Source organism: Typopeltis vanoorti, chromosome 16 (genome assembly GCF_054136105.1).
Source record: "Typopeltis vanoorti isolate ZY-2024b chromosome 16, IOZ_Tvanoo_1.0, whole genome shotgun sequence".
NCBI classification, from domain to species: Eukaryota; Metazoa; Arthropoda; class Arachnida; order Uropygi; family Thelyphonidae; genus Typopeltis; species Typopeltis vanoorti.
This window is the reverse complement of record NC_143564.1, coordinates 19,006,187-19,021,069: the sequence shown is the minus strand read 5'-3', so window position 1 is coordinate 19,021,069 and position 14,883 is coordinate 19,006,187. Positions and strand designations below refer to the sequence as shown.

Sequence of the window (14,883 nt, the reverse complement as noted above, 5' to 3'; positions counted from 1 at the left end):
TTGATAGGATACCACATAGAACTCTAATCAGTAAACTGGAGCAGATGGGGATAGATATAGGGTTGGTGAGATGGATAGGAGGGTGGTTGAAGGAGAGATACCAGAGAGTGGTTTATTCAGGAGTGGAGTCTAAAAGATGGCTTGTGACTAGTGGAGTCTAAAAGACGGCTTGTGACTAGTGGAGTACCACAGGGCTCTCTTCTTGGACCACTGCTTTTCAATTTGTTCATCAATGATATAGGAAAGGATTTGAGAGGAAGTGATCACTTGTTTGCTGATGATGCAAAGTTGGGTAGAGCAATAATGAGTGCACAGGATGTCAAAATTTTACAGGATGATTTGGATAGTTTGGAGGACTGGGCTAGGAAAAATGGATGTCAATTTAATGTGCCAAAGTGTAAGGTTATGCACTTTGGGGTGAAAAGAATAGCAGCAGTATATCGCATTGGTGGAACCGTACTCCAGGAGATTGATGAGGCCAGGGATTTTGGAGTGTTGGTGGATAGGGAATTGAAGTTTAGGGGGCACACTGCAAAAGTGACTAAAACAGCTCACCAAATCACTTGGCTTCTGAAAAATACTTTAACATGCAGAGACAAACAAGTTGTTGTTCCTCTGTATTGAGCCTTGATAAGACCCCATCTGGACTACTGTGCCCAGTTATGGGCACCAGGGTTTCTTCGTGATGGGGAGGAAGTGGAGAGGATCCAGAGACGAGTGACAAAGATGATAGTAGGTCTGTGGAATGAACCTTATGAAAATAGGTTGAAGATTTGTTGGTTGCAGAAATTGGTTGATAGGCAAAGGAGGGGTGATATGATTGAGACATTCAAATTACTGAAGGGCTTCTATAAGATTGATCCAGAAGATATTTTTGAAAATATGACTGGTGGTGGGAGGACTAGGGGCCATGAATGGAAGCTGGGCAAGAGTGTGGTTGACAAGGGTGTTAGAGCTAGGTTTTTACTTGGAGAGTAGTGAATGAGTGGAATAAGCTTCCAGAGTCTGTTGTGGGTGCTACGACCGTGAATGAGTTCAAGGCAAAGTATGATAGATACTGTGTGAATGTCAAATAGTTGTTCTTGACATGATGTTAGGGCCTCCCTCGATGAGTCTGTCGACTCCTTGGAGTTGCCCAGAACAACAACAATAATAATAATAACTAACACTATGTTCCATGTCTTGAACAGAAATCCAGTAGGCATTTACCATTATTATTAGCTTTGTACTTTTTTCCAAATTTTCCCAAAATATCTTTAATTATGCTTAATTAAAACAAAGACTTTTGTTTTAATTAAGCATAATTAAAACAAAAAGTTTGTTCCTTTTTCATTGTGTCAGCTGCCTTCTCTAATGCATCAAAATATTCTTCCATTTTTTTCTTAGTAGATCCTTCTGTGGGGACCATAGGCACAAATATGCCTCATTGTCCAGCTCCCCATTCTGATATTAGCCCACATCACTCTACTTGATATTGCCTGAAATTCAAGATTATCCTCATATTTAGTATGGAATACTGTGGCTACTCCTTCTTTTCTTTGATGTTTATTGCCTGAATATACAATTTTGCATTTGTTGCTTAGAAAGAGCTCACCTGTTTTTTTTTTTGTTTTTTTTTTTTATCTTTTTTGTTTCAGTCACACCTATTATGTCAATCTTGTACTTAGCCAATTCTTCTGCTTGTTCCATTTCTTTTTACATTGGTGTTTCTTATGTTGATAATACAATCTTGAACTTTGTTGATGTTGAGTTAATATATGTTCCAGTAACTGACTTTTTGCTGTTTGACCTGGTTCCTTGGCGAAAACAATGGGGGGGCCTTGTTTAACTGGCCGATACCCTAGCCGGCATGAAATTCTGCCATGCTGTACCATCATTTTACTTTATGGTTTAAGCCAATAAGAACCCATCCTCATCTTTTCAGTATTCAGGTAACTACGTAACAGGATGCACCACAAGAAGGTGAGGAATGAACATTAGGTCAGATATTCTTTGCATTCATTAATAGGCTATATAAAACTTTGGGTCATGAAGATATATCGGTATGTATTTTGAAGGAATATGCCAGTGAGTTGACTATTTCTTTAATGTGTCTTACATTGGCTCACATTCCAAAGGAGTGGAAGGAAGGCAAGATTGTACTACTTCATAAGGGTGACAGAACTCAAGCATCAAATTATAGGCCAATCTGTGTATCAGGTGTTGTGATTAATGTGCTTGAAAGGTTAGTGAGAACTAGTATCCAAATTGGGTTGACAGTGGTATTATATTTGATGGACAGTATGGATTTGCTAAACAGAGCTTATGTTTTAGTAATCTACTCACTTATTATAATAAAGTGACAACTGCACTGAACAAGGGATATGGATACACAGCAGAATACTTAGTTATGCAAAGGGCTTTGATAGATTAGCATATGATAAGTTGATAATCAAACTAGATGGATGGATGGAGATTGATATTAGATTAGTGCATTGGATTGGAGATTGGCTATCTGATAGATATCAGCAAGTTGTGTATGGGGAAGCAATATCCCGGAAGAGAAAAGTCACCAGTGGTGTGCCTCAGGGGTCCGTTTTAATTCCACTGCTGTTTAACCTATATGTTAATGATATTGGGGAAGATGTGAATGGGGATATTCAGTTGTTTGCAGATGATGTAAAGTTGGGAAGAACTATGATGAGTCAAGCAGAACTTGTTTCCTTACAAGAAGACTTGAATATATAGAGTGAATGGGCATGGGATTGGGAATGCCAATTCAATGTTGAGTTTTAAAATTTGGAAAAGAAAAAAGATGGAGTGTTGAATTTACTCTTGGTGAAGGTATACTGTTGGAGGTAAAGGAAATAAGAGATGTTGTTGTGATGGTGGATAAGGATCTAAAATTTGGAAGATGCATTGCCAAAATTGTGAGGGTAACACAACCAATTCTGGCAATGATATGTAGAGGACACTGACTTGTAGAAGCAATGAGATTCTGGTTCCATTGTATAAGGCATTGATTAGGCCATATATGGACTATGTGTGCACAGATGTAGTCACCTGGTTTTTGAAAGGATAAAGAGATATTGGAAAGGGTCCCAGAGGTGACTAAGGTTTTCTCTGATTTGTTCAGCATGAAGAAAGACTGATGCAATTTACAGGGTATAATGGATAGGAAGAAGAAGGGTGCTATGATAGAGACAAGTTGGTAAGGTGTTGTTATAGTATTAACACTGAAGAGGTTTTTCATAAAATGGTGAGAGATAGGAAGAACAAGAGGTCATTCCTGGAAGTTGTATAAGGAGGGTGTGGGCATTTTTTTTTTTTTTTTTTGCATGGAGAGTTGCGAATGATTGGAATGCACTGCCTGAGAGTGCGATGTCTGTAGAAAATCTGAATGTATTTAAGGCATGATATACTGAGCCATGTGAATGACAAAAGGACTTCCCACAATGAGTCTTTGACACACTGGAAGTCTTGGGATAATAATGATAGAACAAAATACACTGTGAGAAACATATGAAAAGAAATAGTGGGAAATAAAGCAAAACAAATTTTCCAGAAACAGTACTAAAGAAATGGTAGAAAATCACAGAATGAAGAGAGAGAGAGAGAGATCACAAAGGACTGGCAAAAAGCATACATAACACAAAAATGATAACATGAAAAAAAATTACAAATGCAAACAAAAATGGAAGACATAAGAAAGAAGAGTATGAAGTTACAAATAAGAAAATACAATATTCATGTCTAAATTTCATTACATTATCTTATCCTGAACTAATGGCACTTACCTTAAATCTTCATAATAAACTAAATATGAAGAAATATTGTATAATATACAATATTTCTTAAATTCAAAGTCTAAGTTATGAAATCTGTTTGAGTAACAAATCATTTTGCAACTTGATTATACTATAAATTAAAGATGCCAAGAAATTATATTCTTGGTTTAATCCTTTATCCAAGTGTAAACAAGCAAAATTTGTGCATGAACTGTTTTGGGGACTGGGCAACTTGTATATATAGAGGCTAATGACTTCACATCACTTGCCATAGTATCCCATAATGCAAAGCACATATCCTTATGGACATGTATAATGTTATTAGAAGGGTCACTACCCAGACTGGTTTTGACCTGCACCGAGGTCTCATCAGTGAGAGCCAGACCCAGAAGTGATACCAAGGTTGAAGTAATGCAGAAGTCATATTTCCATTTAACAAGTGGCCAAAAGGTGTCATACCTTATTACTAAAATACTCTGGATTAGAGATAAGCGATATTAATTTAAGCTAGTGTAACATTTCGAAATATGTTAATTCTAGGAAGAGTGTTAATTCTAATACTATTCCAGTTCTTGCTTATATCTCCCATTCTGTTTTCATTTGTACTTTATTGTGTTGTCATTTTGTGTGCCTTAGGTATGATTTCTACAAATTCTTTGTGTTCTGTTGCCAATGTATAATTTTCCACAATTTTCTTTCTATTTATTTCTGGCAATTTATCTACTTTCTCACAATTTTGCTTTGAATTCTCTCATCTACTGATGTTGTTTACCATGATTTCTCTTTTAGCAATGTCATTTGCTAGAAGACTGAGTTTGCTGTCATGAAGGTGTAAGCTTTCACTGCTTGCAATGGTGAGCTGAAATCAGCACGGATCCTATGGGACTTAGGTTGAGACTGACTTTTCAGCAGTTTGTTATAGCATATTTAGAAAAATTGAAAACAGAATTGTCTGTTATAACAAATTTGTTATAGAAAATAAGTTTATTATACTGGTGTTGGCTATAAGCAGTTGCTTTTGAATTCCCATAATTGTCTAGTATTACAAAATATATGTTTCAACTGCTTTTAGTTCATTAAATTTAGTTATTTCATTGTGTGATTTGTTTATTTAGATATAATTGCAATGCATATAATTGTGTGTGTGTGTGTGCGCGTGCGTGCGTGTGCAAAACAAAGCAAAAATAACATCGTTATATGAATTAGAGACACAGTGATCAGTTTAGAAAAACATTAAAAAGTTTAAAAAATTTTTTGTAAAGATTATCAAGAAAATACAATTCAGATATATGTTTATGGGAATGCAGTGTGTTTCATTCTATTTATGACAACTGTCATTCCCTTACTTTTTTTCCATATTTCAATACCATTTCTAATAAATGAGGAATACTTACCTTTTCAACTGAAACTGTATCCACATTTCTTACTTCCTGTTCTATGGATTTACTAGTCAAAGACAAAATAAATGTCTCTTTTTCTTGAAGCTGAAGCTGCAAATTCTTAATAACTGTTTCTGAATTTTCCAAAATCTCACTGTTTTCTTTCTCTTTCTTCTCCAATAAAACTTTAGTTTCTTCTAACTGCTTTTTAAGCATGAGCATTTTACCTCGAGTTCTTAAATCAGATGTTTCAGGAGCAACATAACCACTTTCTTCCTAATATATTAATAAAAAAAAAATATAAACAGCATAATAATAAAATACAGACTTTAATTGTCAGAAAATACTTTAAATCAATTTGCAAATGCACTATTCTTTATTACAGAGCACATGAATCATATCATCAACACATTTTCACTGTAATAAGGAAACAACTTGAAAAATGCTATGGTGCAGATAATAATGGTAGCTAAATATTTTCATTTCTGCCACTTACTGTTCTAAAGAAAAGTATTCCATTAGTTGATTGCTTAAGGGGGGGGGGGCGTGCTTAAGGGTCAAAGCTGTATAACTGAGAGGAGACCTCCACATAGCCTTTAAAGGAATGCGGAGAACCGACCAGGGCTTCTGACCTAATGTCCAATCCTCACCTTCTCGTGGTGCACCGTTGGGTATCTACTTGGATATTTAACGAAGAGGATGGGCTGGCAATTTGGGATTTAGCCGACCAAATTGTATTCTTATTGGTTAAACCAAAATAAAAAATGATGGTACAACATGACAAAATTTCATGCCGGCCGGGGCGTCGCCCGGTTAAACAAGGCCCCCATTGTTTTCGCCAGGAACCAGGGTGAACAGCGAAAAGTCAGCTACTGGAACAAATCTGAAAACAAACCCCAACTCAACATCACCAGAGTTAAAGATTGGTACTATCAACATAAGAAGCCTGAATGGCAAAGAAATGGAGCTAGCTGAGGAATTAGATAAGTACCAGATCGACATAATAGGGGTGACTGAAACAAAAAAGACAAAAACTGGCGAGATCTTTCTGAGCAATAAATACAAAATGTTATATTCAGGCCATGACAATCAAGGAAAAGAAGGAGTAGCCATAGTATTCAACACAAAATACGAGGCTAATCTTCTTGAATGGCAGTCAGTCTCAAGTAGAGTAATGTGGGCAAATATGAGAATGGGGAACTGGACGATGAGACTTATTTGTGCCTATAGTCCCACAGAAGGTTCTACTAAGGTATCAGTGGAGGAATTTTTTGAGGCTTTAGAAAAAGCAACTGACACAATGAAAAAGGAAAAGTTGGTCCTTGTTGGGGATCTAAATAGCAGAGTAGGAAATGACTGTCAGACATACAAAAATATTTTGGGAAAATTTGGAGAAAAGAGCAAAGCTAATAATAATGGCAAATATCTGTCGGATTTCTGCTCAGGACATGGACTGGTTATTACTAACACCATGTTCCAACATAAAAATGTGCACAAATTCACATGGAGAGAAGAGGCTAGGAATAAGAAAAGTCTCATTGACTATGTTATTGTTGACAGTGATGTTTTCTCCATGGCGCAGGACACCAGAGTATACAGAGGATTTGAAATCGGAAGTGATCACTATTTAGTCTTGAGCAGGATAAAATTCAATTTCATATTGAAAAGAATAACATGTAAGAAAGTTTTAAAGTGAATAAAAGTTGAGCAGCTCTCAGAAGTGAACTGTAGGCTAAAATACACAAAGATTATTGAAGAAAAAATGAAAGAGTTTGAGAACAGGAATCAAACCTTGGAGATTTACTGGCAAACTTTGAAGAAAACATTGATTGATTCTGCCAGAGAGGCATGTGGTGACGTTGTCTGCAAGGATAAAAAAATCAAAACTCCCTGGTGGACACAGGAAGTTAAAGAGGCAGTGAAAGAAAAGAAGAAAGCATATCAAAAGTTCCTGTCAAATAAGTCAGCTTGTGCTCTTAGAGAATATAGAGACAAATGCAAGAATGCTAAACACTGTGTAAAACTAGCTAAACAAAAGTCATGGGAGGACTTTGGCAAGAATATAGAAAATAAATATCAAGAAGATTGCAAAATATTCTGGAGGTTGTTGAAGAAGCTTAGGAATGGAGGAAAGAGTGCTGTAAAAGGAATTAGAGATGATAAAGGTGACATGAAAACGGGAGAAAAAAGATATCCTTGAAGTATGGAGTAATTACTTTGAAAAACTGCTAAATGAAACAAGCAGTGATGACAGCACAGTAGTAAAAAACACTGGAACTTTTTCTACTTGAAGTAGAAAAAGCCATCAAAGGCTTGAAATGTGGAAAGGCAGCTGGAGTAGATGATATTCGACCAGAAATGCTGAAGTATGGTGGTATAAGAGTCTTACAGTGGCTGCCCTGTATAGTTCAGAAAGACTGGACAGAGGGACGAATTCCCGATGACTGGAGTAGAGCTCTCATAGTACCCATATATAAAAAGGGAAATAAAACTGAATGTGAGAATTACAGAGGTATTTCCCTACTGAGTGTTCCTGGCAAGATCTATGCAAGTATACTTGAGAAACGGTTGAGAAGAATTGTGGAAGAAAAGCTTGGTGAAGAACAAGCTGGATTCAGGCCAAATAGAGGCTGTCAGGATCAGATCTTCACTTTACGACAAATAGTCGAGAAAGCATGGGAATATAACAAAGATCTGTATTTAAGTTTTGTCGATTTGGAAAAGGCATATGACAAGGTGCCAAGAGAGAATCTATTCAATACGCTGCAGCTATATCAAGCAATACTTAAGTCTTTATTTGAGTTGTAAGTCAGCAGTTAGAATTGAAGGAAGTACAGGAAGATGGTTTAATGTTAAATCTGGTGTGAGACAAGGATGTACGTTATCCCTTCTTTATTCATTATCTATATGGATCACATTATGAAGGAAAGTGGTATTAAACATGATATCAAAATTGGAGATGTTAATGTCAACTCTTTGCTTTATGCAGATGATATTATACTTCTAAATAAATCTGCTACAAGTCTGAAAGATCCTCTGACTAAATAGAATAGTTGTTGTAATAGATATGGTATGAAGGTCAGCAATAAAAAGACAAAGACAATGAAAATAGGCAGAATCATTGAAAATGTCAACTGTGTTGTGAATGTAATAAATTTAGTTTAATCCTTTATCCAAGTGTGAGCAAACAAAGTTTGCGCCTGAAAGTATCTTCAGGACTGGGGTAAGGTGGTACAACACCAGGGCAACTCGTTGCAAAGGTGGGGCAAGCTACCAACACTCCTGTCTCAGTATCTCCTATAATGCAAAACACATCTCCTTGCGGATATGTCTAACGTTATCCATTAAGGGAAGGGCCACTACCCCAGGTGTTGTACCACCTTACCCCAGTCCTGAAATACTTTCAGGCGCAAACTTTGGTTGCTCACACTTGGATAAAGGATTAAACTAAATTTATTATACTCTAACCAAGTGAAAAATAAACTTTCAACATCTTTCTCTAAATCCAGAGTAATTTATTAAAAAAGGGTGGCACACCATTTGGCAACTCTTATAGGTAGAGATGACCTGCGAATGCTTCTGCCCGGTATCTCAGCTTGGGCCTGGCTCCCACTGAAGAGAACTGAATAAAGGTCGAATCTAGTCTGGGTAGTGGCCCTTCCCATAATGCATAACATTAGACATATCTGCAAGGAGATGTGTTTTGCATTATAGGAGATACTGAGGCAGGAGTGTTGGTAGCTTGCTCCACCTTTGCAACGAGTTGTCCTGGTGTTGTACCACCTTACCCCAGTTCTGAAGATACTTTCAGGCGCAAACTTTGTTTGCTCACACTTGGATAAAGGATTAAACTAAATTTATTATACTCTAACCAAGTGAAAAATAAACTTTCAACATGTGTTGTGAATGGAGAACCTGTGGAACAAGTAAAACATTTCAGCTACTTAGGCACGATTTTTACTGAAGATGGTAAATTAAATATAGAAATAGACAATAGAATCAGCAAAGCTGGTATGGTGGGAAGTCAAGTGAATAAATTCATATGGAATAAGAGAGAAATTAGTCGGAACACTAAATTAGCTGTATATAAGACGCTGTTCAAACCAGTTTTAACTTATGGATCTGAGAGCTGGGTCAGAAGTAAAACACTTGACCAAAGACTAGAGACCGCAGATATGAGAGTCCTGAGAAAGAATATATACGTGAACTGATGGCATCAATGGAAATATCATATTAAAAACGAGGATATTAGGAAAGAACTTGATATCGTCAGCATCCAGCAATGCGTTAGCAGAGCTAATCTCAGGTCGTATGGTCACCTAAACAGAATGGGCGAGGAAAGATTAGCAAAACAAGTGTTCTTTGCCAGGTTGGCAGCAAAACGACCCAGAGGAAGACCAAGATATAGGTGGATTGATACGGTACAAAGTGCCTTAGACGATAGAAATATAAGATCTGATAATGTTGGAGTCTTAACAAGTAACAGATTGATTTGGAGGAAAATTGTAGATAGGAAGTTAGTAATGATATAATTTTTTCATGTAGTACTATCATATCTTGTACACCCCTTGTGGGTATGGCAGGAATTTGATGATGATGATAGTTGATTGCTTTAAAGCAATCAACTAAATATCCACAATCTGAAGTAGTATGCTATGTGCAGATAAAAATGGTAGCTAAATATTTTAATTTCTGCCACTTACTATTCTTAAGAAAAGTATTCCATTTAGTTGATTGCTTTAAACTCATACCAACAATTTGAAGCAGTATGCAGTAGTGTGTATTATAGCTTTTTTTTTTAAATGTGAATCTTCTACATATTTGTTAATAGTTGTATGAGTGCAAGTGTGTGTGTGTGAGTGCAAGCGCGTGTGTGTGTGTGTGTTGTATATTAAGTATAATGGCAATGAATCTTACACCAAGTAAAGCATAGCAATTCACTTACTACTCTATTACAATAATAATTAAGGCCAAAAGTGCTGTTAACTCCTCTTCAAAGATGAACATAAATGAGTATGTATACAGTAGTGGTGGTGTATTTAGGCAAATTCATGTTGACAAGTTCAATGGTTCCAAGATTTTTTGTCTCTGTCAGAGAAATATCATCAGGGATACAATCAGAAGTCTTGGTAAATTTTTAACAATCAGGGGCCAGTAGTGTCAGGCACCCGTGAGCAAAACTTTAGTTGGCACCCCTATACCCAGTAGCATGCCAGTAGTGTCCAGCACCTGTGTGCAAAACTTTAGTTTGCACCCCTATCCCCCCCCCTCTAATAAAAAAATCACTGTAAAAAAACGTTTTTTTAAAAGTATTTCCTCCTCTTTGGCGCCTGTGTGCATCGCACACATTGCACATATGGCTGGCACGCCCCTTCCCCACCCCTAACAAAAGTATCAATTAACTGAATTACCAGCAAATGTGCTTCATTTTCCTGGGCTTCTTGTTCTTACGATAATGACCTCACTAGGTTTAGGTTCATGACAATTCTTCCCCTTCTTCTCTCCTCAACGTGATGGTTGGTGGGGTACACTTTTACTAGAGAAGTAACATAGAACAAGGTGGTTTCCCATTGACTTTTTTTGTCCTGGTATTCTATGCCTGTGTAGATATGTGTGTTCATGAGGCTGATTTGCCTGTTTTGAAGGATGAAAAAAATCCTCCCCCTCTGCACAAGACCAGTTACCTCACTTTTAACTGAAAAATCATGATAAAGGTTCTTTGCCTCACAGACTGGATTTGAACCCATTTCTTTCCAACCAAAGCATGCCATCAAAACCAACTGCACTACAGATGCTCACAACAATTCCAGAAATAAAAAAAAATCTTTGAGAGATGTTAAGCATAGGAATGTCATTACCTTAAGAAGCAGCAGCCCCAGGTAAAAATATGTAAAAAATGATAAAAAAATAACTAAAATGTTAAAAAATAATATTCCTGTAAAATTGCTAGTATAATTAGTCCCTACACAGGCTGCCACATAGGGAAGGAGTCTAAGAAAAGGAAGCGCAAAGAGTGCTGAAATAAGAATGCCTCAGCTGGATTTCCGATGTCACCATATACAAATTTATCATCAAAATGGCCCCTATCATTGTGAATCGGTGCACGCTGTGCTCTACAATTTATAGCCATTCTCAGTCAACTAGCTCACAAAATTCTTGAAAATGAAACAGTTCATTCACACAAACCAGTTGCAGCACACCAATGAATACAATATAACTCTCTCTCTTTGTGTGTGCATGCATGTGTTTAGGTCTAAATCTCATAGTTTCCTGCATGCACATTACAGTTGTTTATGTTGTATCCATGATAATAGTGATGTTTCTATAAGAGAGAGAGATATTGTTACCTAACTCCCATGAGCTGTCCCCATTCATTTAAACTGTCAATATCAGTGTAAATTTATCAGTCCACCACCATTTTTATTTGAGAGAGGTATTCAAAAGGACACAGGTAACCAAATTTGAAGCACTAATTAAATCGAAAGAAACTAAATCCAATTTTAAAAATAGAGAAAAAGAACAAAAAAGCATAATTTTTCTTCTTTATATCCTTCTTCTCAATACACTTTTAAAGATCATATCATTCAACCAATTTCAAGCAAACTTGGAATATACTGGTATCAGCCTCTGCATATGTCACTCTGAAAAATTCAACTCAAACTAAAATTGGAAAAGGAGGTTGCTTCCTCTTCATTCAACTTCTTTTGACCACATCAGAATATAGGTTGGGGAGTTTGAGTAATGGGGTGCTTAAGGGTCAAGGCTGAATAACTGAGAAGAGACCTACACATAGCCTTTTGGGGGATTGCAGAGAACCAACCAGGGTTATTGAGCTGATGTCTAATCCTCGCCTTCTTGTGGTGCATCCTGTTAGGAAGTTACCTGAATACTGAACAAATGAGGATGGGCTGGCAATTTGGCATTTAGCCAACCAAACTGTGTTCTTATTGGCTTAGACCATAAAGTAAAATGATGGTACAACATGGCAGAATTTCATGCCTGCTAGGGTATCAGCCAGTTAAACAAGGCCCTCTTTGTTTTCATCAAGGAACCAGGTCAAACAGCAAAAAGTCAGCTACTGGAACAAATACCAACTCAACATCAACAAAGTTCAAGATTAGTATTATCAACATAAGAAACACCAATGTAAAAAGAAATGGAACAAGCAGAAGAATTGGCTAAGTACAAGATTGACATAATAAGTGTGACACTGAAACAAAAAAGATAAAAAAAAAAAAAAAAAAGGTGAGCTCTTTCTAAGCAACAAATGCAAAATTATATATTCAGGCAATAAACATCAAGGAAAAGAAGGAGTAGCCACAGTATTCCACACTAAATATGAGGATAATCTTCTTGAATTTCAGGCAATATCAAGTCGAGTGATGTGGGCTAATATCAGAATGGGGAACTGGACAATAACACTTATTTGTGCCTATTGCCCACACAGAAGGTTCTACACTAAGGAAGAAATGGAGGAATTTTTCAAGTTATTAGAGAAGGCAGCTCACACAATGAAAAAGGAAAATTTGTTCTTTGATGGAGTCTTACATAGCAGAGTAGAAAATGATTACCAGACATATAGAAATGTTGTGTGAAAATTTGGAGAAAAGAGTAAAGCTAATAATAATGGTAAATTCCTGCTGGATTTCTGTTCAGGACATGATTAGTTATTACTAACACCATGTTCCAACATAAAAATGTGTGCAAATTCACATGGAGAGAAGATGCAAAGAATAAGAAAAGTGACATCGTCTATAAACATGCGGAAAGGCTTATGTGTTTACTGTACATGTTAATTTATTTTTAACAGTACTGATGAGAACACATACTGATAAGAAAATAATACTATTTATTAACTTATTTGGTGATATTTTGCTTGCATTATATTCAGCATCTTCAGAGCACAAAAAAGTTTGTCACAGTATGCAAAACAACAACAATCAATACAGCCATTCTCAAACCAGTGCTTTGGCTATGATATGTTGAATATTGTGTTTGCTATTTGGCCACATGGTCCAGACACATTGGATACATTCTTAGCGCATTTAAATAGCCAACACCCAAAAATCCATTTTACAATGGAACTGGAAGCTAATGATTGTTTGCCCTTCCTGGATACACAAATCACACGTCTTCCAGATGTTTCCTTATCTTTTTCGGTTTATAGAAAACCTACACATACAAGGAGATATTTGCATAAACAGTCACACCATCACCCATCTCAGCAGTATGGTATCCTAAAAATACTAACCCACAGAGCTAGAGCGATTTGTTCCAATGACAATGTTCTCACTGCTGAACTTACTTACATCACACCTTCTTAGCCAATGACTATAATCCCCATAGGATAGAAAAAATACCAAATGCTACTTGGAAATCCCCCCCCCCACTGTCTACCACAGAAGACTACAGCAGAACTGTCAGCATCTCATACATTCAAGGCACATCTAAAAAAGATATCTAGAGTGCTTAATAAACATCAGCTATGTACTGTATTTAAACCTTATGTCAAATTGGCAACTCTCATCCATTCACCCAAGGACAGAATCTCTTCTTTATCACATCCAGGAGTCTATGAAGTGTCCTGTTCATGTGACTGAGCTTACTATGGACAGTCAGGAAGAACTGTGGACATATGCATCAGTGAACATAAAAAATACATCTAGCACTGCTGGTATGGCAAATTGGGTCTAGCAGACCATGTCTTAGATACCCTTGCACACAGGTTCAATTGGAAAAAAAACAAACATGCTACACAGAAGTCCTTATAAGTCAGGGAGATTGTTTTTGGAATCAACAGAAGCCTTGAAACATACTCCAAACCTCACCAAGTAGGCTGTATAAATTTACCAAAAATTTGGGGAATAGTCATCTTAAGACCTAATTAATACATGCTTTCTCTCTCTCTCGTTTTTTTTCCCCCCAACATACATGCCACGTAATCAGGACTTTAGTCTATATGTTGTCCATTGCAATTGTTTAAACTAGTCCCATTGTTATATCAGATTGTTGTTTTGCATATTGTGACAAACTGCTTTTGTGCTCTAAAAATGACGGATATAATACCAGCGAAATATCAGCAAATATGTTAATAAATAGTATTATTTTCTTATCAGTCTGTGTTCTCATCAATACCGTTAAAAATAAATTAACATCACATTGACTATGTCATTGTCAACAGTGATGTTTTCCCACTGGTTCAGGACACGAGTATACAGAGAATTAGAAACAGGAAACGATCACCATTTAGCGTTGAGCAGGATAAAACTGAACTTCCTATTGAAAAGAAGTGTGTGCGTAAGAAAGTTTTGAAACGAATCAAAGATGAACAACTATCAGATGTGAACTGTAGACTCAAATACACAAACATCATTCAAGAAAAACTGAAAGAATTTGAAAGCAAGAATCAAACCTTGGAGATTCAGTGGCAAACTCTAAAGAAAACTTTAATTGATTCAGCCAGAGAGACATGTAGACAGGTTGTCTGTAAGAATAGGAAAATCATTTCTCCATGGTGGACTCAGAAAGTTAAAGAAGCAGTCAAGGAAAAAAAGAAAGCATATCAAAAGTTCCTGACAAGTCAGTCATCTTGTGCTATTAGGAAATACAAAGAAAAATGTAAGAAAGCAAAGCACTGTGTAAAATTAGCTAAACAAAAGTTATGGGAAGGCTTTGGTAAAAATATTGAAAATAAATATCAGGAAGGTGGTAAAATATTCTGGAGGCTATTGAAAAAG

At 36.5% G+C, this 14,883-nt stretch overlaps 1 protein-coding gene across 1 annotated transcript in view; it reads right to left on the bottom strand.

The window, feature by feature from the left end:
- Positions 1 to 14,883, bottom strand: part of LOC150097879 (uncharacterized) — a 365,709-nt gene that overhangs the window by 285,239 nt on the left and 65,587 nt on the right. Inside the window, exon 4 of the mRNA XM_090406619.1 lies at positions 5,162 to 5,422. Coding sequence (XP_090262745.1) covers positions 5,162 to 5,422 — 261 coding nt within the window. The remainder of the gene's footprint in view (positions 1 to 5,161; positions 5,423 to 14,883) is intronic.